Here is a 25,365-nt window from a genome sequence, read left to right as displayed (position 1 = left end):
TAATTAATTAATCATATCATATTATTCTAAAAATGAAAAAACTCTAAGACAAAAATTGAATTACCTAAATGCCTATGGCCATCAAAAGTTATACTTTCCTGACCAACACCACACAAAGGACATTCTTGGTCACCTATTATGCCCCGGTAGGCAAGTCTATCTTTAGTATATAATCTGCCATGAGCCACCAAATTCACAATTGCATTTTGGAGATCTTGGAATATTGCAAATCAATTTTCTCCATGATATACCCAATATTTTTATTTTGCTACACACACGCACACACATATAAATGTGTGTAGCAAAATAAAAATATTGGGTCTAGGGAAAAGTCTAAATTCACCCCTATACTATGCAATTTAGAGCAAATTTATCCTCCGTTATAAAAATATTTTATTTATAGCCCTGCATTACACAAATGGCTCAGATATGCCATTTTCAGCTAACAGAAATGAAATAGCCTATTTTAAAAATTATTTTCTAATCTTTTTGTTAAAACAAAAACCTCTTGGATTTAATTAAAAGGAAAAAGGTCAGACTGACCCCTCTACTTCAAAAATTTATCTATACTTAACTCGGTGACGGAGCCACTCATGGCTAGGGCTGCTTATCGGGGGATCGGGCAGATAATTAGGCTTAACGGTTCGGCTAATCGGTTCTCGACTTTTAAATGCACTAATCCACTAGCCAACAATAAGATATCGATTGGTTAAGTATCATGTTAGCAATTATCGGACGGTTACCGGATGATGCATTGGCTAATTTCTTTTCATAACTACTTCACCCACTTGAACTTGTTATATTCAAATTAAAGGGAAGGAAACTATAAAAACAAAGGTAATTAATCCTATTACAACAAAGTACAAATCCTGATTCTGAAATAAACTTAGGACAATGCAAACTCATAGACGTAATTAGTCCTCCATACTAAACCAAAGGCAAGAGAGAAAAGCGAAGGCAAAAGCACCGTAAAATTTGGTAAGAAACTACAGGAAGTAAAAGATACTTTGCAATGCATAAAAAAAAAAATGATATAAATTCTTGGTACAATAGAATGTTGTTTGTTTTCTGTTCTCTTCTATTTACCCATGTTAATTTAATTGTACCTAAAAATTTTAGTCCTTCTAGTTCCCCTTCAACTCTCACCAAGAATACCATAAAAACAAAAGGGCAAAGGTGCAAATATATCCCTCAACTTTTGTGATTTAGAGCAAACATACCCCTCATTTAAAAAGTGGTGTATATATACCCCCTCGTTACAAAATGGTGCAAATATGCCCCTGCATTATAAAATGGTGCAAATATACCTTTTTCGCCAACGGAATTTAAAAAAAAAATCATTTATATATATATATATATATATATATATATATATATATATATATATATATATATATATATATATATATATATATATATATTTTAATTAAAAATGATGTCACGTTGCTTTAAAAAAAGTCTACCCATTTTTTTTAGTAGACATATTTTTCTAAAGCTACATGCTAGTTTTTTTCTTGTGGGTCAGGTCTGGTTCGTTTAAAAAAAATATATTTTTGTGACTTTAAAAAAATAAGTTTACCCATTTTTTAAACGAACCAAACCCGATTCATCAGAAAAAAAAATTACCATATGACTTTAGAAAATTATGTCTACTAAAAAAAATGGGTAGACATTTTTTAAAGCCACGTGCCATTTTTTTAAATTAAAAAAAGCTAAATGATTTTTACAAAAAATTCCATCAACCAAAAGGGTATATTTGCACCATTTTGTAACGGCAGGGGTATATATACACCACTTTTTTTAATGAGGGGTATATCTGCTCTAAATCGCAAAGTTGAGAAGTATATTTGCACCTTTTCCCAAAACAAATGCATATCCTATTAATTACTATTTCTGCTACATCAAGTCAAAGCTCCATACTACTATATTGAGTATGGAGCTAAACGGGTTAACTATCAAGTTTCTGCTACATCGGCTTTTTATACTTAGGGGTAAAAATGTAAGTACGATCATTCTTAACGGGTTCAAAGTTTACCCAATAAGAAAAATTGAGTAATTCGCCCCCGCACCAATAAACCTTTGACTAGAAAATTTTAATCTGTTCACCAACCGTTAATCCGATTACCCAATACCGATAAGCCAATTTTGCGGTTGAGTAATCGGTTACGGTTCAATTTTTAACAGCCCTACTCATGGCCAAGGATGGTCACATGCGCCCTTGACTGGAAAATGATACTAGTATATAGATTAGATATTATAATTAACTAGTTATAGATAAATTTTGAACACTTTTAAAATAATTGAGATAGATAGCTTAGTGGTGAAGGGTGTTCAACTTTAAAAGTCACGATTTAAATCTTGCTTCAAACCCTGGTCATCTTCTTTCTTTAAAAGAAAACATACAAATAACGCCCCCTGTTTACTTGGTTGATTTGTATTTTTTTTTCTATCTTTTTTGCATTTATTTTCTTCCTTTATTTTCTTCCATGTTTCAACTAAACTTATTTGTATTTGAGTTATGATTTGCATTTGGTTTTTTCCTATGTTGGTTTGGAGTTACGTTGGAATTATTTGTTGGAGCTCCTTTAGTCTTTCTTCTTTCCTTCCTATTTCCTAAAAAAGAAGAGAAGTCCTTCCACATGTTCTAGAGAGAAGAAGAAGTATTGTTAAAAAGAAGACGAACTAAATTTAATAGCCAGTTAGCAACCACTTATTTTATTCTCTTTTCTTTTTTAATTGCTCATTTTAATCATCCAACTTTGTTCTCTCTCTCTCTCTTTTTTTTTTTCCAATTTAGAATTTGGTGATCTTTCAAGAAAATTAATTGGTTCGTTATGTTTTCGCATTCATGAAAAAAAACTATTTGCTTAGCATCCAAATTTTCATTTGCAACTCACTTAATCTCTATTAATCGCTATAGCTTTTAGAAAGGAAAAGAATCATGAACAATGTAAACAGAGTTTTACTATAACCAAAAAAAATTTATTACTGAGTAATTATCCATGCATCTCAAAGAAATTATTAATGAATAACTGATGCAATAACTAAGGACCATCCTTGTATTATCTCAAGGAAAGATAATCACTTTGCAATAAATTTTAAAAAAAGGGCAAAAAAGGATGATAATTCCCCAAACTAAAAAAATTCATTGCACTCATTCATCAGAAAAAAAACTATTTACTCATCAACATTTCAAAATCCTTACCAAAATTTCGGACTCCGCGACTCACTTAATCTCTATTATACTCTCCCTTATCTAGCTTTTAGAAAGGAAAAGAATCATGAACAATGTAAACATTTGCTAATTGTTGCTATCCTGCTAGTACTATAACCAAAAAAATATTATGAGTTACTGAGTAATTATCCATGCATCTCAAAGAAATTATTAATGAATAACTGATGCAATAACTAAGGACCATCCTTGTATTATCTCAAAGGAAAGATAATCTGAGCAACTTTGCAATTCTGATAGATGAACAAGTAATGATAAAACAAAACTTAGAGAAGTGGAGACTATCTATAGTACTATACCAAGATAAACCATATGTCCAACTATTAAAACAAATGAACCAACAAAGTTGTCAGATACTGTACAAAACTTAGATCTATCTCCATCCATTAAAACAAATGAACCAACAAAGTTGTCGGATATCAGATAGTGATCTCTCCATCCATTTGAAAGTTAATGTTCAGTTATGGACAGTGTTAAAATGGCTTCTTAATGGGGTTTACATGACGCAAATCCGAATTAATCTGGGGCCCCAATGGGGGTTGGAAACCAAAAAAAAAAAGAACAAATGAACCAAATTCATATTTTGGATAAATATATGCTGAAGCAGATAGAAGGAGTTGCTTAAAACAAAATCCCATATCAACACAGCAAAAGTTGAAAATTGAAAAGCAAGAACAATCATCTCCTCACTGCTCCAGCCCAACAACATAAATTAAATAGAGACATTACTTAAATCCATACTACTTGGTACTTATTTATAAAAAATTCTCCAAGTCCAAAATTAACCATGAGTGTTAACAGCTTCCCAAAGTAGACCCCTAGCTTGCATTGCTGCTGTCTTTAGAGTCCTTATTGTCCATACATTAGCCTCATAAAAGGACAAACTCCTATATGGCAAGTTATGTTTTTTGCACAAATCTTGAACAATTGGGGACACTTTCCTCAAATGGCATCTAGGCAACCTTGGGAATAAATGATGTTCGAGTTGGAATTGCAATCCTCCATAGAACCAATCCATCCAAGTAGAACACGAGATATCGATAGTACCACTTGTTTGTTTCTCAAACCAATCGTTCCCCTCCGGTTGTCCAACATATACATCAGCTGCGAAATGGTTAAGTGTGAATTGAATGTGTTGGAGTGATGTGACACAGAAACTTATCAGCACAAATAACACCCTTTCTGTCCAATTAGGCAATGTGCTAACAAGAAGAGGAAACCAAGTCCAGAAAACAAGAATTCCCAATATGTTCAAAGCTCTGTCGGGTACCTTTCTCTTCGAGAACAATAGCAAGAATGTCTGGACGAATAGATTCACCCTCGCCACACACATTATAGGGTAGTATGTAAAATGTTGGTAACTCACGAAAAACTTAGCCAGGGAATCAAATGTGAGCTCTCTTTCATAAAACCTAGAGTTCAATGATTTGAAAAACCTCGTAGAGACAGCGAAAACGGGCAAGTGTTGTAGATCAGGGTCATGATCGAGGCTATTGCACGCGACATGGTGTGCGTTATGTGTCCATTTCCACCAAGCAATGCTGATTCCAGTAAGGCAATTGCCCGTAAGAATCTGTGCCAATTTGTTGAATCCACGAGTCGTCATGATCAAGTAATGCCCGGAATCATGACCCAAGTAAGAGATTTGCATCCAGGAGAGTCCCAAGAGTGCACCAGAAAGCATGTGAACCAAGAAATTGTTAGAGAACAAAACACCACAGAAACTCATCGACATCAACAATGTCACAAAGCATAAGGAATAAATCACCCCATGCCCCTTCTTATCAAACATCCCGGCTTTAGCAAAGTCGGTACAGAGTTTCCTGTAATCCTTAGAAACCTCTGTAACCTCGTAATCTTTAAGATAATATCCAGTAAAGAATTTGTCAAGATATTTATAAGCAGTACCTGCAAAGATCGAGAAATTCAGAATTTGAGTATTTTAACTTTTTGCTTATGTTTACATAATTCTAATCGAAATTCAGAATATAGAAGCACTGGATTCAAAATGAGTATTTTAATTTATTGCATAAGTATACATAATTCTAATTGAAATTCAAAATATAGTCAATGGATTCAAAATGAGTATTTTAACTTTTTGCATAAGTATACATAATTCTAATCAAAATTCAGAATCTAGAGTCAGTGGATTCAAAATGAGTATTTTAACGTTTTGCATACGTATACATAATTCTAATGGAAATTCAAAATCTAAAGTCAGTCGATTCAAACAGGGCATTTTAACTTTTTGCATACGTATACATAATTCAAATCGTATGCAATAGGTTCAATTAAACTCGCAGAACCCAATATACCTGGATGAAAAGCAATGAATGCATCAGTTGCTTCTTGTCCAGCCAAACTACGAATCGGAATATCGCCACCTGGATGTTCTTTCACCCAATCTGTAACATTGTAACATTTCCCTTGTATTGAAATCCACAAATCATCTTGTTTGTTATGTGTCTTCAACTCCTCAGCCGTAATGTATTTCTTATCATCACTCATGATGAATAAATTTCAAACAAATAATCAACCAGATATGAATATATTCAAGAAAATTAAAAAAGATCTAACCATCAATAACAAAACCAACCCCTTTATAATATGATTAAAGAAAAGTGTAACATAGGAATAAAGGGGTGGTTTTTTTTTTTTTTGGGTGATCAGAACAACCCTAAAGATGTTGTAACCACTTCAGGGATGTTTTGATTATTTTTTTTCGTTTTAGGAATGAAAAAGACTAAATAAAGAAAAGAAAGAGATTATGAACGTTAATATATCAGTTTGTTATCTGCTTTTTAAAAGGCTTTTTGAGTTAGTTTTGATATGGAAAGAGATTTGTGATTAGAGAGAGAAGTACGGAAAGAGGAACGTCCAAAACGGTATTTTTTTTTTTTTCTAACTATTTTTTTAAAAGGTAGTTCATGTAAGGTTGGGATCTAATTTGGGAAAAAATAAAGTAGCTTTAACGTAACATGTGGTTCACTAACTTTCACGTCTCGTAAAATTGCAATCCACTCTCCACGTAGTGATTAATTAGAGTCCAACCTCTTTAAGTTGTTATCATGAAAGAAAGAAAAGAAAAAAGAGATTATACCTATATTTGTAAATGTTATTACAATTTACACAATGATTTGGTTTAGGAGTTGCGATATTTTAAGACGTATTATTACAATGTATTATTGGAGTCCCAGATTGGTGGGATAAGGGATCCTTGATCTCTTCATCTTGAGCAATCTTTCCTTCATAAATTAGTTTTTGTGGTTAAGTTTTTTTATTATGTACATATCTAGCAGATTTAGGACTTCGTCCACGAGTTCAACAGCTTTAGCTCAAATATTATATTTATGTTTAAAAATTCACATAAATTATTTATCAAGAACCCACTAAGCTATAATACAAACTCAAAATTCTAGCTTCGACCTTGTATACATATAATATAAATATTGTTTATCAAAAAATATTATATATATATATATACACACACTCTACCTTTTTTTGGTGAAATAATGACAAATGACACCACTTAATTACAAATGTCTCTTCCAATGGTGCAATTGAATGGTAAACAAAAAAAAAAAAAAAAAACTACACGTCCAAACACTTGGTGGGTTGGTTTGCAGCATAATCAGGGAGTTGAAGTATATATCATTGAATTTTCTTGTAATATCTCACCATGGCTGTTGTTTGGTTAACAGAAATAATTTTGCAAATATTGCATTTCGACCAAATTAATTCCACAGAAAAGGTTTTGAGCTTTTACAAAGCTTAAAAACTAATTACACTCGATCAGAGGTACCCCAGACTCCGGAGCAGTGACTTAAATGGTTGAAACCAATTTTTTTTTTTTTTCAAAAAAAAAAAATACTTGCATGTATTGTACCTCTGAAATAAATAAAATGTAGTAACTAATTTTAAAAGTTGCAAATTATAATAGCTAATAGTTTGTTACAGTGACACAAATCAAATGCAACTATTTAGTGTTATGGTTTTTTTTCCCTTTTAGTATAGTGCATATGTAATGTAATTTTAGGATATTATTTTTTCTTAAAAAAAAAAAAAAAGAGGCCGATCTAAGCGTAAGTTACAATATATATCCAACAGCCCTATAACTATAAGGTAAAGTTGCAAATCTTAATAATTTCGTAAAACAGAATATATTGATGTTTTAATTCATAAGGCATGTTGTAACTTGTAAGTTGGCAACAGGTGCTGATGCATTTGGTCACTTTCAATTGTTATTATTCGTTATTATTAAATAATTAAATCAACTCTCATTTGGTTCAAATAGTTTCATTGAAAATTAATGTACATGCAAACGTTTGCGCATCGACTCGAGGGTTGAATATAAGAGATAAGATCCGTCAAACATGATTATCATGAACTGCCATAAATGTCTGACAATTAGCTGATTAAATAAGAGTTTAAATTCTATGTAATCTTTTTACAATCAGTCACTTAAAATAGCCTCGGTTTGGGTTTGGGTTGGTGGTGGAATATGTTAGCATAATGTACGTCGGAACATAGGAATTCAACTACACGTAAATCACAAAAATAAAATCGATTGGTGACCTAAAATGACAAGGACTTACCTTGCTACAGTCAATTAAAAGCGGAATGATAGTGTAAATGATTTTTAGACTATTATATATAACTTAAATCTAAGAATGTTATAATCTGGAAATCAATTTCCTGAATACATGTCTATCAATGCTTTCTGAAAAAAGAAAAAAAGAAAAAAAACTCCTTTATAGTAGAAAAATAATTAACACACAGTTACCAAAACTTATAATCCCAAACTAATTAATTACCAGCTGCTCTGCATGATGATGGTTATAGGGTAAAAATTTATCCGCACCGGATGTTTACACCCAATGTAGTTAAGTTAGCCGTAGAGGACAAACTAAAGTTTACTAGGAGTCTTATTTTAAATAAAGAAAATTAAAAAGGTAGTAAATTAAATACCAATTAACCTAAAAGGAAGTAAAATCATACTAGCTATCATACGTATAAAGACTTAGGGCTGCCACCAACCTCTTCTTTCTTTAATTTCCTAACTTATTCTTCATGGTAATCTTTCATAAAAGATGATTGTATTTGTTAATCTTTAGATGTGTGATATGGAGGGTATATAATAAAGGTAAGTATTTCTGTTATAACGTTAAAATGGTTATATTTTTTGCCAAAGTTATACCTAGTATTGTCTGAGAGTCGGAAGAATCTCCCCTTACATGATGAGATTTCAAAAAAAAAAAAAAAAAAAAAAAAAAAAAAAAAACAAAAAGCAAAAAACAAAAAAACAAATTGGCTGAAAAAGTTAGTTGACTTCCAATTTCATAGCACTTGAACAGGATATAAAAAAAATCTAAAATTGAGCAGTATGAATATTCAAAAAAGTTAATCTACATACGCAAAGATAGTTACAGATGGTAGCAATTACGTTGTTGTTAAAGTTGTGATTTGGAAGATTGTTATGTTATTTAAATTTTAATTTAAGATATGTGCAAAATATATGGTTGTTAACTATGGTTAAATATTAATAATTATAGTTAAATAAAGTGACACATGTCATTCGTCTATTGATCGGGGTTAAACACATGTGGGGGCAAGTTTCTACCATGGTTATAGTAATAAAAATTTAGAAACCAAATCGCATGCATTCGGAAAAGGAGAAGATTGTGTCTGTCCTAATTAAATTTGGGTAAAGAATTAAAGATCAAGAGAAAAAAATTTTTTTTTTTAAGAGAATTAGGATCCATTAATAAATCCAAAGAAAAAACTAGACTAGATGGAAAGAATGCTCAGTGATTAACATGGCATATGAGATCTAATTAACTTCTACAGTACGTAGAACAATGAATTATATTTTGGTAAAAGAGCTCGAATCTTGAAAAATGATTTACAATCAGATTTTCACCCAAAAAATTATAATTGTATTTGTATATATTAAGAGTTTTAACTGTTTAAGTTATATATATACAGTATAATATATTTTTATTCTATCAGGTCATCTTTAGTTCTTTACTACATGTAGCAGGTTTCCTATCTTATTTCAAGATTATAAATTTCACATTTTTTAGGAGGCTTAACAATATGATCTGATAATGTAAAACATTCTTTATAATGATATATTGATGACAAATATAACTTAAACCCTTTAATTATAAGGGTAGTAGTGCATATTCAATAAGGACTATAGAGCCAGATTCTACATTGCCTTGATTCTGTTAGAATTCTATATATATGCTGAGTAAAAAAGAATATATATAACAACTACAAGAGCATATTCAATTTTAAGCATGCTTAGCATATCCTTAAAATAGTTGGGCTGCATGTGGCTTCGAAAGTGAGATCACCTAATGGAATAAACCATATAAGCTGCCTCAGTAGCTGTTTAACAGCTAAATTTTTTTATTTTGTGCTTCACACAACTGACATTAAATATTAAATATGTGATGTTTCTGTTTACTATATATCATACAAGTTACTAGACCAAAAATTTGTTAACCTAATAAAGTGTAAAGTTTAAATCTACCAACTTATAAGATAAAAAGAAGCCTCACATAATTAGTATCAATAATTTTTTTTTTCTTGAAAGCCAAGGAAATTTCTCTGTGATAATTAGTTAGAGTTGCAAAGTGTCTGTTTGGAAGAAGTCGAAAAGTGAAGGAAAAGAGGAGGAAAGGGGATTGTAGGTTCAAAAACCACATGTTAATTTTGTACGAACCCTTACAAAGTACAATTAGTTGTACTAATATTATGTTGTACTACTATTTCTCTTTGTTTTATTGGGAGTATTTGATATTGTCCTTTCTTCCCTAATTGAAGTGAAAAGTTATCTAGGAAATTTCGTCCGACAGTCTGTGTCAATAGATGGACCATGGGAAGATCTACACTTTATTTCACAGGAATGACCACTATTTGCTGATTCTTCAGTTAACTACTTCCTCTGCTTTTATTTATGTGACAATTTTCGTTTTTCAAATTCACATAAGGTAAATTTTGACCGACATCTTATAATGTACATTTTACCATATTGACATGAAAAAAATTACAACTTATAATACTTTTCGAATAGTTATTGAATATCTAATTTTTTTAATTTTAAAACCTAATTAAGTTGATCTAATTCAACCTATCTTCAAAGATTAATCATATTGATTCTTGAGAATCGAAGGGTGCAACATAAATTGGAATGCATGGAGTTTTATACAGGAAAACTTAGAGAAAGTAGTCCTAATTTTCAAACTCTGCTAGATGAGCCTGGCGTATATGTTGGGATCAAAATAACATGGTGTGATGCGAAAGCTAACAATTGTGAGACTTGAACGATGATAAATCAGACGACAAAGAAAAACATACTAAACTAAGACAATTTGATCAATTGATTTACCTATGAAAAACTAATATAAAAGCATAAAACATTTGAAGAGAAAAATCTTCTCCTAAACAAAACTCCCTAAACGATTACATTGTGGATGCTATTGTAATTTTGTTTGAAGGGAATATTCTTAATTTATAAAAGCGCAAAACTTCTCCTCCAAGAAAAGGGATAAATATGGAAGAGCACTTTTCTATCACAATCCCTTTTGTACCAAGAAAACCATTTCGAAGTAAAACACAATTTTGGTAGAATCCAAATAAGTTGGCAAATTCAGGACAAACCCTAACAAATCTCCCGTTGGCCTGAATTTCCTGGCAAAATAAACTTGATTTTCCTTCTTCACATAATCTTCATATATCACTGCTGTTTATCATGATTAGAAGTTGATATGAGTTAAATAGTGAAGTCTTTTGCATCAAAAGTATGCACGGGTTAATAATATTGGAGCCGTATGTTAAAAGTGAACAGGGTTGAAAGTAGAGCTCATGAGTTTAAAGTAAACATGAGTTGTAAATTGAAGCCCGGGCATCAACAGTAAGCAAGGGTTGAATGCTGGAGCCCATGTTTTCAAAAGTAAGCATGAGTTGAGTTTTTTTTTTTCTTTTTCAATCAAGGACCACCATGGTGGCATTTAGGGTTAAGGCATTGATCTCATAACCTTTTTATTGTCAAAAAGGATGAATAGATGGAGGAGGACATAGAACTTGTTCTCCAAAACAAGAGCAAGATTGATGGAGACTCTCCAAAACAAGAGCAACGACGGTCCGTCGACCATGTCTTAACCCTCGTTTATGAGTGTTCCTTACAGGGAGAGAGTTTAAACTCTCGTATGAGGTCCAAGCCCCTTATGTAGCAGTTCTATGTATAAAGTGAAATTTACTCATGCATTAACGAGGATCCATCATACATTATATATTTATGTACATTGACCCGTGACACAAAGGCGTTATATACACGTATATTAGATATATGTGGGTATGAGAAGAGAGATAGGCGTTATACACACGCATTACCACCATGATGATGATATGAGAATCGACGCCGCACGTACGCGAAGAATGTATATGATGATGGCCGCGAGCAGGCCGATATGATATGAGAAGAGAACGTTCGACGGCCGCGATTATACACGCACATATATATGTATGACCTTTATTTATTCATCTGATAATCATAGAGCACGTCCATCATTATTAGTATGCGCCCCCCGCTTGTCAAGGCATTGTCGGTTTCTCAACGTATTTATGCGAGTTGAAGTGATACATCAAGGATACTGATTTCTACCCCGTTATTTATATCAAGTACATTTAAATACGAGATAGTCTTATTTCGTAAGTTGATGAGTTCGGCATCTTATTCATGATTCTTGTATATATATATATATATATTATGCATCACATACTGCGCACATTATCCGTTAGATTGACTCCCCGTTGCTTGGGAGGATGCGTAAACTCGTGCCCGCGAAAATAGTATAGGTAGACTTGCAACGAGTGGTCCGAGTATACTTCAAGGTAGTAGGACTATCTATCCTTTGGCATGCTATGATACAGGTGGTCGGTAAGCGAGCTCTTAGAAGCATTAGAAGTCCGCCTTTGAGTTGCGGTATTTTCGGGTATGCTAGCATTATATATTTATGTTTTGAGATGTATATAGATGGGTATGGCGTAGGGGCCTTGTCTCGTCACTATGATGATGGCTTTAATCCGGTAGAGGTCCCAGAGACAATTGTATATATTAGTCGCACATATACGATGTAGCCTTGTCGGCTTCTATTCTTTTGTGAACGTATACTAGTTCATATGTAGATACCATGATTAGTTGTTCGGCTATGACCTCAATCGTTCATTTTTAGCATGTTTATGTATATACATATTGTTCGTTGTTCATGATGTCGCCTATTTATGAGATCGGCCTTAAGTCATGTATAGGCCCTAGATGTCCAAGAAGATTCTTTAGCATGTTTATGTATATAGTGGGTGCTTGGTCGCTAGAGGTCAGACACTCGTCACGACTCATCAGTTTGGGTCGTGACACAAACCCTCCCATTCATTGACATATCAATTAAGCAACAAATCATTTTAAGCATAAGATAATTAGCAATATAGTGGAACTCCATAATATATTCATTAACTCAAATGTTTATGTGATTACAACAATACATGATTACAGACTCGATACAATTTCCCAAGACGTGGTCTAGACTAGTACAAGAGCGACTAAGTAATTCTAGAGTTTCACTACGTTCTAAGACTCAACCTCCATCCTAAAATGTAGTGGGAGGAGGCCTTCCAGATAAGCACCGCGTATTTCCACATATACTTCGATCAATCACCTGACACAATCTACACCCCAAAAAGAGTGTAGCAAGTGTAATATCAATACAAACCATGCGTACTGAGTAAATATCATAGGCCGACAATGGTTAATAACACATATTAGTAAAGAATTCACAGACAAACATGATAACAACTCTACCAATTCATACGTCTACCTACCACACAACAATACCCTTTAATCATAAACTTCACTCCAATAATCACCAGTCAGACTCATAACAATCTCGCAACTTCCATATCATTAAATCATTCGTTTTAGCCTAGTGGTCAAATCATCACTAGGACACCCATTATCCTACAACACACTAAGACTGAACATATAGCTAAGATTCCGGACGATCTATAGCTACTTCATCAAGTACAAACAATGAATCCAGACCCAAACACCCATCATTACCTAAGTAAAGCATCTAATTCCCAAAAGGTGCCAAGTATACATAAATCACGCCCGAATCCAACATTACAAGTATAGCACTAAATCCTCTCAGAATCAATCCATAATGCAATGCAAAGGTGTATGAATGCAATGCCATGCCATGCAAATTAGGTGTACACATGTACTCCGGGCGGAAATATCGACGTCTCGGTAGCACAACCCAGCGTGACTCGTGAAATCTAAGTGCTACCCGTCCCGGATCTTTGCCCAACAGACAGACGGGACCCCAGATCTTTGCCCACGGGGAGATTCTCACCGGCACCACCCTGGGGGATCTGCGGCGTCCATACACTAACAACGATTTCGGGATATCATAGGAATCGGCTATGCAACAACGATGCCGGAATAGATTATCGTAATTGGCCATCTCACAATCACTCAAGTAACAGAGTCTGTCAAATATCAGTTTCACATAATCAACGATTCCAAAATTGAACCTCGGACATCGGCCTTCTTACAATCACTCAAGTAAAAGAGTTTATCAAATATCAGTTTCACACAATCAACGATTTCGGAATTGATCTTCGGACATTGGACTTTTCACAATCACTCAAGTAAAAGAGTTTATCAAAATTCAATTTCGCTAAATCAACGATACCGGATCATCACCGGGCATCGGCCAAGCATCATGAATATGAGAGAATGCGTGCAATGCGTATGTCAATCAATCAAGTTCAATATCACTAGTACCAAAATGGGGTACGCCAATAACATATCACATCACAATACCAACAATGAGTATGCCAATAATATATCCAAGTACAAATACCAACAACAGGTATATCAATTCTATCCCAATCAAGACGATAAAACAGAATTCAATATCTACCAACTACTCATGACATCAAGTCAGAATAGTTTAGAGTACACATAACGGGGTGGCTAGTCCCAACACACACATCAGATTAATCAGTCGATACACGCCATACCACTTCCTTTCCTCAGCCTATTAGTTCAGGGCAAGGATCTCACCCCACACTCAAAGTCATTTGTCATATTTAATTTAGAACCCAATCGCAACCGTGGTTACATTTATTCTCTCGTTTAACGGTTAGATTCACCATAAATAACATAACTTAATTGATCACGTATTATAGGAAGTTTTCATCATTTGACACAAAATAGGTTCCGTCCGCTACTCCCAAGTCACATAAATCCACCGATAATCAAGAAAACCCACATCAATATCTAAAGAATCTACAGGCCAGAAGCCCGAACAAACAAGTCACACAACAATACCAACCTAGAATTCCATCCCAAATCTCTGATTTCCTACACATGCATTCTCCGTTCCTTCTAACACAACGATACGGGAAACTAACTGGAGTCTACCGAAGGGAAGCCATAACCTACCTCATGGCCGAGCGGGTGCCACAAGCATCCGTTGACTCTTCAATTTAAACACCACATCAAGATCCGCACGAAAGAGCTTGGAGGCTACCTTGCGATCCAAGAATTGAAACACCCATTATAACCTTCATAAGAGACCTTAGATTTACAAAGGAAGGTTTTGAATCTCAACCCACTTCTAGACTCCATCCACGACAAGGCTAGGTGATTTCCCAATTTTCAAGCTTATTTGAGAAAGTACTATTTCCAAATCCATGGAAGAACTTTTTTTTTTTAAGGTGACGGAATGTAGAGATCTAGATCATTAATTTGTTCTAGATGAAGAACATGGAAGATTTGTTTAAGGGAGCTATGGGAAAATGTTGTTGACCCATCATCTCTCCAACCCTAGATTACTTGGAACACCCACTTGATAATTCTTTAAGTGGGTATGGTTAAGAGTAATTTAGTAAGTGGAAGGAGAGTTTGAAGGTGTTAGAAGGATTTCCCAAGGTTAAGGATCTGATTTTTCAGCTTCTTCCCCGAACTGTGTGGCTAGAAATTAGGGTACTGAAATTTAGGGAAATTCCCGAAATGATTTCTTAAATAAGGGATTTTAACTGCGCACACCGATTCGACGGTAGCATTGTGGCGCTCGAGTAGCCGCTGCAGCGGCCTGTGCTATTATCATACAACTGCTTCAGCGGGGTCTTTGATGTTGTAGCGCTCGGATGAGCGCTGGGGCGACCTAGCTGGGTCCTTTACCTGAATTAGCGCTCGGATGAGCGCTGGGGCGACCTAACTGGGTCCTTTACCTGAATTTTGATGCTTGATCCCCTTCCGCACAATGGTTATAACTAGGTTAGATGGACGTCATATATGCTTTAGTGAGGAAGGACCCAAGATGACACGTTTACGGGTATTTCAGAATCTTTACAGTAACGACGGAACGGGTCATTATAGGCTATGACTAAGTTACCATCATTGTTCCTTATAATTCCACCTTCTCTAGCACTGTTAGGGTTGTCTTTATTGCAATCATTTGTATTAAGTTTGATCCAGCTCCCACTTGGACTATTCCATACCACCGGTTTGCTGATCATCAGCTGTTAAAGTACTGCAAATATTTATCCCACCTGCAGGAAGATTAAAGTTCGGATATAGGCGGTTGATTAACATTACTAAGGTTCTGCATACTTTATCAGTGATGTTTCTAGGAGACATGTGGATGTTGTCAAATCTGGCTCTGCATCCGTTTTTCCATATTTCCCAACATATGAAGGTTGGAAGGCATTAGATGAGTATGGTAGGCGTCTTGTTGTTAGTTTTAGAAAGCCACTGTGACATAAGGATCTGTCTAGTATCCCCATCTTTGATATTAATTTCACACCTCTAGTTGAAAAAGGGCCAAACTTGTTTGTAATATGACTTTTGCAAAATAAATGCAAAGTAGATTCCTCCATGTGGCTGTTACAACAGTTGCAACTGGATGGGATACGAATTTTGAACTTTCTTTTAATAGACTTATCAGTTGGTATCTTGTTCAGAATCATCCTCATCATGAAGAAAAAAAATTAAATGGATGCTTTTTTGCCAGATCATAGTGGCAGTAAAGGATCTAACTTTTTGCATTCTCAGCTTGTACCAAGCAGTTTTGCAAGAAAAGACACATTTGGTATCCACAGATCATATAGGGCAGTCACCATATCCATAGTGAATCACAACCTGGAGGACATCATTGATCAAGTTATTAGGAATTTCCTCTATGAGATAGTTGATAATCCAAGCATTCTCATAAAAGAAATTCTTCACTTTGACATTTTTGGGAGCATTGTAAAAGTTGATAATACTAGCAAGAGCACTCTTGCCACACCAATTATCCACCGGAAAGGGATGCTACCATTTCCAATCTTCCAAAGAATAAGATCTTCAATGTCCTTCTTGATGTACATAAGCCCAAATATGAGATTATCCAAAAGATCATTTCTTGATAACAGGATATTTCCTCTTATAGTACTTTGCCTCAAGAAAATCTCTAAGTAAGCTTTTTTGGTTCTAAATTTTCACCAAGATTAGTAGAAAAAAATGTTACAGAAATCCTTGAGAGATTTAAAGCCAGCTCCCCCTTCCACAGTAGGGAGACATAAGCCCTCCCAAGCTATCCAATTGTGCTTGTTTTCGTTACAATCTTTCCACCAAAAGAAATTAGCAATAATTTTTTCAATTTATGCAAGAACATTTTTTTTGGAGGGGTTAACAACAGAAAGGAGGTGTAAAGGGTGGGAGTAGAGCACATATTTAATGAGGGTAGCTTGACCAACATAAGATAACAAGTTCCCTTGCTATTCATCTTTTAGGAACTTTACCAACCATATTATTGAAATAAACAATCTTTTTAACTCCTTTATAGATTGAACAACCCAAATAAAAGAAAATGGAGTTAAGAAAAAACAATGATGTTTTCAATATTAGGGATATAGGGGATAGAGAGGTTGGAAGAAACCAAAAACCATATTTTCTTTTATTAATCAATTGGCCAAAGAACTTCTCATAAATATCCAATTTGGACATCATCAAGTTAATAGATCTAGGGTCACCAGAGGACGATAATATAGTATCATCAGCGTAGCACAGGTGAGTGATAATAGGACCTAGTTTTTCTGCAGAATAAGGAATGAATCCTTCTCTGGAAAGATTAGCAAGAAGTCTAGATAAAAGCTCAGCACAAATGACAAACGGGGAAGGGAATAAGGGGTCACTTTGCTTTAATCCCCTAGAGGAGTTAAAGAAATCACGTCTAGTACCATTCAAGTTAATAGAGCATCACACATTAGAAATGAGTCTCCAGATTTTACAATCCAAAGGTTTCAAAAACTAATTTTTTCCATCATAAGATATTAAAAAAATTCCAGTCTACACTAAGCTTTAGCCATATCCATTTTAATAACCACATTTTCCAAAAGAGGGGACTAGTTTATGTTATGGACAAGCTCTTCAGTAAGCATGATATTATCAGTAATAGACCTTCCTTTGATGAAACCAGTTTGGTAAGGAGAAATAATTTTATGCTTGAGGGGGGATAGCCTATGGTTTAAAAGTTTGAAGATGATTTTATTGGAAAAATTACTCAGACTGATAGGTCTGAGGTCAGTGAACTGTTGAGGGGATTCAGTCTTGGGGATCAGAATGAGGCATGTATGAATATAAGATCTAGGGAAAGGGGAACCAGCAAAGAATTCTCTAATCATAAGCCGAAGATCATTTTTAATGATATCCCAAAAAAAATTGATAGAATTTACCTGAAGTATGTTGTTGTCAATATCATCCAGCATCTTAGGCGTGCAATTAAGAATGGAGATATCCCCTGAGTAGGCTCTTTGATGAATTGCTTCTAAAATAAATGAATAGCTTCTTGGGCAAAATATCATCTCCACTCAGCCAGTTCTGTCACGCCCCAAACCATGGTCTGGGCATAACACGGCACTCGGTGCCTTACTGTATGTGACCAAGCGAACCGCATGGTCTGATGAATTAATATGAGACATGTAATAATGCAAAATATAAGTTAAGCATGAATGATTTAAGTAAAACATGGGATTCAATAATCATAAGTCTGAAAATATTGTTATATCATGAATGTGGAAAATAGTTTGAATATAATAATGTATCCAACAAGGCTAACCCAGCTATATATTTGACATGACATGACTAAACTAGTCTATGAAACATCTGACATGAGTCTGAATACTAAACTTTTTATTGGACAAGGCCCCCGGCATAGCTCCACTGCATGACATAACATGAATAAAAAATAAATATAACGCTCTGAATGAAATGGGGCTCACCAATAGCTGATATGTGTGAACCTAGCGAGCAGATCGTCATCCTGTAAGTCAATACCTGCATCGTGAAATACAACTTCAAGCAACAAAGGGATGTCAGTACATTTAAATTGTATTGCTATGTAAAGCAATTGAATGAGTAAACATGAGAAATAGAGCATGAACATGGGTATCATCTGACATGAGTATAATATAACATGAGTAAAACATCTATAAGAGTGTGTGTGTGTGTGTGTGTGTGTGTCTATATGTGTGTGTGTGTGTGTGTGTTTGTGTGTGTGGGACAAACTTAGTATATTCGACAACATGAAATAACCCTGTGGGTACATGGAGTCAGGTACCTGCCCCGACCAGCAGAGCAGCCCCACACCTTGCCAGGGTATGAGGCATAAACATGACACGAAAGGATCCAATCGATTGTCTGAAGGTGTCGACTAACTGGGCAGATCGAACCTTACCCTACGCTGGCATACGTAGTTTCAGGATGTTTGAGCCTTCTCGGTAAAGATGAACATGAACATGGTTATAGTTGGCTTAGAAGCTCGTGGTTTTCATAACATGACTTGTAAACATGATTTTGCATGTATAATCTAACATGTATATAGATATATAATATAACTTGTATAAAACATGGAACCATGCAGGATTTTATGGAACTTAGTATAATGATTCATGACTTGTATTTAAGAACCCATGGAATTCAAAGTATAGGTATTCGTGGACTACGGATAGGTTCAGGACACATAATGACGTATCATGAATACAATTAATGAAACTATAAAAGAAGCATCATATATAGTGATACACTAGCAAACTATGCCCGTGCGATGCACGGGCCCAACATGGTTAATTTGGTTATTGGTTTGTATTTTGTTGTTGTTATACTCTCTTAGTTTTTTACTCGTTTACCATACTAAAAATAGATTTTTGCTTTTACTTATCCACTTTAGCATATCAAGAGATTTTTTTTTTAATTTTTTCTATCCTTAGCATTAATTACTCATTCTAATCCATTAAAACTATACCAATTAATATGGGTATCATGATAAAATATAAACTTCATTTATTATTTTTCAAGAGATGCGCAAAGTCCACTGTGGACAAGTAAAAGTCAAAGGAAGGAGTATATTAGCAACATATACAAAATATATTTTACGTACTATCACTTTAGTTTTAATTAAAAAAAATTGAGTTTACAAATTAAATATACTTTCATCCATTTTAAACCGTTTTCTTTTGAACATATGATAGAAATCTTTAAGATGGAAAGATTTAGACTTTTTCCTAGTTGTTATATCAATGGAAATTGTTCATCGATGGAATAAAGAAAATTAGTTTGAATATGAGGGAAAATTAATATTTTGATTCCATATTTTCCTAAATGCTATATAAAGTGTTACGAAGTGTTTAGTAGCAATGGAAAAATTGAAGCAAAAAGACCATCCAATAATATAAAGTGTAATGTGTTATACGTGTCTTTATGGAAATACACATGGTATGAGAAGATTGAGGATAGAAAAGGTAATGAAGAACTTGAAAATTCTTTAGTTGGGCATAAATGAAAATCGACCGAAAAAATTAATATTTTGATTCCATGTTTTCCCTAAATGCTATGATAAAGTGAACCAAAAAACCGAACAAGAAATTTAATACATTACCAAAAAAAAAAAATTAAAATACATATTAAGTTTAAAGCAAAAAAAACTCAATTGTAATAAATCCTCTTTTGCAATTTGTATCTAATTTTCAAATGAAAATCAAATATCCTTAACAAAGAAGGTAACTAGGATGTGTCTTTAGGATTAATGTATGTCCTTTATAATGTTTTCTTAATTATTCTTACGGTATGTATATAACACCTAGTAATCCTATATCATGATTATAGTTTTGTCTGTGTATCTTGTTTGTTTGAATTTCAATTTATCACATGTTTTATTGCTTTTGAGAATATGAATTAGTGTCAATGGGATATTATATCAAAAAAAGAATTGAAAATAATGAAGAACTTTAAAAAATCGAAATGAACCGAACTAGTTTGGTTCGATTCTTCAAAAATCGAACCCAAAATTGCCAAACCGAAGTTTGATTGTACAATTTTGAATGCATATGTTCCTCCCGCTTTGTGGCTTATATATAAAAGAAATTTATTTAGGGTTTTCGTGAACTAAAACATAATCTTGATTCTGAAGCGAAACGTGTTTCATGGACTATACGTGGCGTGGGGAAGAACATTGATGTTTCCACATGTGGATAAAATCCCTACATACCTTAATCAGTCCCAAAACTTGTAACAATGTTTGTATCTTGAAAGAGAAACCCAAAACCTTGAGCTTTGAACCTTGAAATAGGTTTTCTTGAAAAACCTAGGCTAGAGACAATGAATTTCTACTTAGAATTCATGTGTATAAGTTAGAATTCACTTGGAATACTTAGGAATGGCTTACCTTGATTTAAGAAGATGAGGAGAGAAAAGTCATGCTAGGGCTTGGGAAGACTTAAATATGAAATAAAATTTCAGAAAACATGTCTTTAAAGGAAAAGAGATGAGGTCATCTGCGTCGCGATTTACGATGCATTTACCCTTATACGTTCGCATATCAGGAACAGTGAGCTGATATTCTCGAGATGGACTTTTGGTTCCGGTGCATAATACCATATGCGTCACGTATCACCTTATGTGTCGCACATGGTGACGCATACCGGAAACAAAAAGTTAGGAAATTTTGAGTGGCGATCTGCGTCTTGATATGCGGCGCATATCCTTGTCGTGGATTCCCTACAAGTTTTTATTGCTCAATTATAATTCCTTGTAATTAGATCCGATTGGCTTGGTCCTTACAAGGATGAAATGGTACTTCAAAACACATCTTATATTCCTCGTGGTGGTTCCATTATACCTCTGTCTCCCAAGTCAACACCTAGCCCGAAGGCATGAGGTGTTATAATATCTCCCCATTGGGATCATTCGTCCTCAAATAATGGGGCATGGTTAGGAAGGAAATTCACCTATCCCAATAACAAAAAAACCTGACTTGAATGATCCTATATTAAGAGCTAAAGATATGGGTCATAATTATTATGGAGAGCCCGCATGGCCCAATGATCTTTTATATATTTTTCCAGTAGTAATTCTAGGTACTATTGCATGTAATGTAGGTTTAGCAACTGGACATGGCTTGAGTACATTAACATGATGAAACGTGACATGGAACATGAAAACTGAAATAACATGACATAGTGTCATGGAAACATGAATCTTTGGGACATGAGACATGAGTAATGGATGCATGAACGTGAATGTGAAACGTGAGGCATGAACACGAAAGGGGCATGACATGGATATGGAAGGCATTTACCTTGAATGCTCTCTGCTTGCTCCTCAATCAAATGCAGATAGCTGGATTTCATGTCCTCTTCAACTTTTCATGTAGCCTCTTCGACTTTTTGACTTCTCTGCAACACCTTTACTGAGGCTACTTTCTTAGTCCTCAACTTTCGAAGTTGATGATCAAGAATAGCCATCAGGATTTCTTTGTAGCTTAGGTCATTCTTAACAATTATAGTGTTAGCAGGAACAACCAACGACGGGTCTCCCACACACTTTTTCAGCATGGATACATAAAATACTAGGTGCACAGTAGCCAATTCTTGAGGCAACACTAACTGATAAGCCACTTGACCAATCCTTCGCAGGATTCTGTACAGTCCAATATATATGGGACTAAGTTTTCTTTTATTGATGAATCTCATCATGCCCTTCATAGGTAAGACCTTCAAAAATACCCCATTGTCAATATGAAATTCTAAGTCCCTTCGACACATATCTTAGTAGGACTTCTGGCAACTTTAAGCCGTTTTCAAATGCTCCTGCATCAACTTGACCTTTTTGATAGCCTGATAGACCAAGTATGGCCCTAACAACTCTGCTTCACCCATTTCAAACCACCCAATGGGTGATCTACACCTTCGCTCATACAAAGCTTCACATGGTGCCATCTTCATGCTAGCATGATAAATATTATTATAGGATTCAATGAGTGGCAAATGATCATCTCAATTGTCTTTAAAATCTAGGATGCACGCCCTCAACATATCCTCAAGGGTATGAATAGTACGCTCTGCCTGGCCATCCGTTTAAGGATGAAAAGCTATGTTGAGGTATACCTTGTTGCCCAATCCTTTCTAAAAATATTTCCAAAAGTTTGCTGTGAACTGAGCACCACGGTCTGAAATAATAGACACTGGGTCTCATGCAATCTGACAATTTTATGAATATACAACTTGGCATAATCTTCGGCTGAATCTGTGGTTTTGACTGGCAGAAAGTGTCTTTGATTTAGTAAGTTGGTCCTCAATCACCCAAATCAAGTCATATCTTCGGGATGAGCGAGTTAGACCTGTTGTTAAGTCTATATTTCTTGTTGCCCATTTCCACATAGGAATATCAATATTCTGGACCAAGCCATTAGGCCTCTGGTGGCTTTCACTTGCTGATAATTTGGACATTTAGCCACAAAATTTGCTACATTTTTCTTCATGTCATTCCACCAATAAATCTCCTTGAGGTCATGATACATCTTCGTGGAACCTGGATGAATGGAATATTCAAAATTGTGTGCTTCTAACATAATTCGCTTTCTGAGCCAATCTACATCTGGAGCACATAACCTGCCTCGGTACCTCAAGATACCATCACCTCCCTCTTGTTCTAAAGTCGTTGTCTTATGCTTTTGAATCCCCTCATTTAGCTATGATAAGTAAGGATCATTAAACTGCCTCTCCTTTACTTTGGTTACTAAGGAGGAATAAACCCTGCCTTGAACAATAACCCCACCATCTTCAGAGTTCAAGAGTCGAACTCCAAGAGCTCTGGACTTCTCTCAAGATTTATCCTTTCAACGTGAGCTAAACTTCCCATGAATCGCTGACTAATCAGCTACTACATTTGCTTTCCTCGGATGGTAAATGATATCTACGTCATAATCCTTGAGTAATTCGAACCATTTTCTCCGTCTAAGATTCAACTCCCGTTGTTTAAAAATATACTGAAGGCTCTTGTGGTCGGTGAAAATATCAACGTGCAATCCATACGATGCCATATACGTGCGAAGACCACAAATCGACAATTCCAAGTCACGAGTCGAATAATTCTTTTCAGGAACCTTAAGCTGTCGAGATGCATAAGCCACAACCTTACCATGCTGCATTAAGACACATCCGATATCAATTCCTGAAGCATCACAATATACCACGAACCCTTCGGTTCCCTCTGGTAGCATTAATACTGGGGTAGAAATCAACCTCTTCTTCAACTCTTCAAAACTTTGCTCACATGCATCTGGCCATTGAAATTTGACCTTTTTCTGAGTCAATTTAGTCAATGGAGATGAGATAGAGGAAAACCCCTCTACAAAACGTTCATAATAACCCGTCGACTCCAAAAACTTCTTATATCATATGCTAACATGGGCCTGGGCCAATTCTTAACGGCATCAATTTTTTGAGAATCCACTTTAACGCCATCACCTGAGATTACATGGACTAAAAATGCCACTGACTTAAGCCAAAATTCACACTTTGTAAATTTCGCATAAAGTTTACGATCCTGAAGTGTTCACAACACTATTTCGAGATGTTCTACATGATCAGCCTCACTACAGGAATACATAAAATGTCATCAATAAACACAATAATGAATAAATCAAGATAAGGCTTGACAACCCTGTTCATAAGGTCTATGAAAGCGATTGGTGCATCTGTCAGCCTAAATGACATGACAAGAAATTCAAAATGACCATAAGTGGTTCTGAAAGCGGTCTTCGGAATATCAACTTCCTTAACCTTTTACTGATGGTATCTTGATTTGAGGTCAATCTTGGAACAACATTGACCACCCTAAAGTTGGTCAAATAAATTGTCTATTCTGGATAGATGATGCTTGTTCTTAATGGTGACTTTGTTTAACTGGCGGTAGTCAATGCACATGCGTAAGGATCCATCTTTCTTTCGGACAAATGGGACTGGCGTTCCCCAAGTTGAGACACTTGGCCTAATAAATCCTTTGTCAAGAAGGTCTTTCAGCTAAGCTTTTAATACTTTGCTAGAGCCATTCGATTTGGCGGAATGGATATCGGCTCAATGCCGGGATATAGATCAATTCCAAAGTCTATCTCCTTGTCGGAAGGAAATCCAGAAAGATCTTCTGAAAATACTTCTCGAAACTCATTAATGACTGATACGAATTGGAGGGCTAGAGTTGGGGTATCTATATCTCTGACTCGGACTAAGTGATAAATATATCCCTTGAAAACCATCTTTCTGGCTTTGAGATGAGAAATAAATATGCCCCTGGGGTTATTGAATTGCCCTTCTATTCTATGAATGGCTTATTAGGAAACTCAAAACTTACTATTTTGGTTCAACAACCTACTGTGGCATAACATGAAGCCAACTAATCCATACACATGATTGCATCAAAGTCTACCATCTCCAACTCTGCTATGTCAGCTACGGTACTACGGTGATAGAATAAAACTGGGCAATCCCTACAAATACGCCTAGCTATAACTGACTCTCCAACTGGAATGGGCACTTCAAAGGATTCATGCAACTTTTATGGTTCTATCCCAAATTTCTTAGCAACAAAAGGGGTTACATATGATAAGGTGGATCCTGGGTCAATAAGGGCATAAACGTCGAAAGTGAAAATTGTTAATGTACATGTGACGATAACTACTCTTGCCTCTATATCCTGATGACCTACTAATGCATACAAGCGATTTCACCTCCTCTTGCAAAAT

At 35.0% G+C, this 25,365-nt stretch overlaps 1 protein-coding gene across 1 annotated transcript; it reads right to left on the bottom strand.

Moving 5' to 3' along the window:
• Positions 1–3,798: 3,798 nt before the first annotated feature.
• LOC132068576 (delta(8)-fatty-acid desaturase-like) lies at positions 3,799–6,031 on the bottom strand. Its single transcript, XM_059462214.1, has 2 exons — positions 5,548–6,031; positions 3,799–5,140 (listed from the first exon to the last, which is right to left on the bottom strand). Exons 1-2 carry the CDS (start codon positions 5,738–5,740, stop codon positions 4,014–4,016), a joined length of 1,320 nt encoding a protein of 439 aa, XP_059318197.1. The 5' UTR covers positions 5,741–6,031; the 3' UTR covers positions 3,799–4,013.
• Positions 6,032–25,365: the final 19,334 nt, after the last annotated feature.

Source organism: Lycium ferocissimum, chromosome 8 (genome assembly GCF_029784015.1).
Source record: "Lycium ferocissimum isolate CSIRO_LF1 chromosome 8, AGI_CSIRO_Lferr_CH_V1, whole genome shotgun sequence".
Lineage (NCBI taxonomy): Eukaryota > Viridiplantae > Streptophyta > Magnoliopsida > Solanales > Solanaceae > Lycium > Lycium ferocissimum.
Note: the sequence above shows the minus strand (reverse complement) of the source record. Positions and strands in the feature narration are given on the sequence as shown.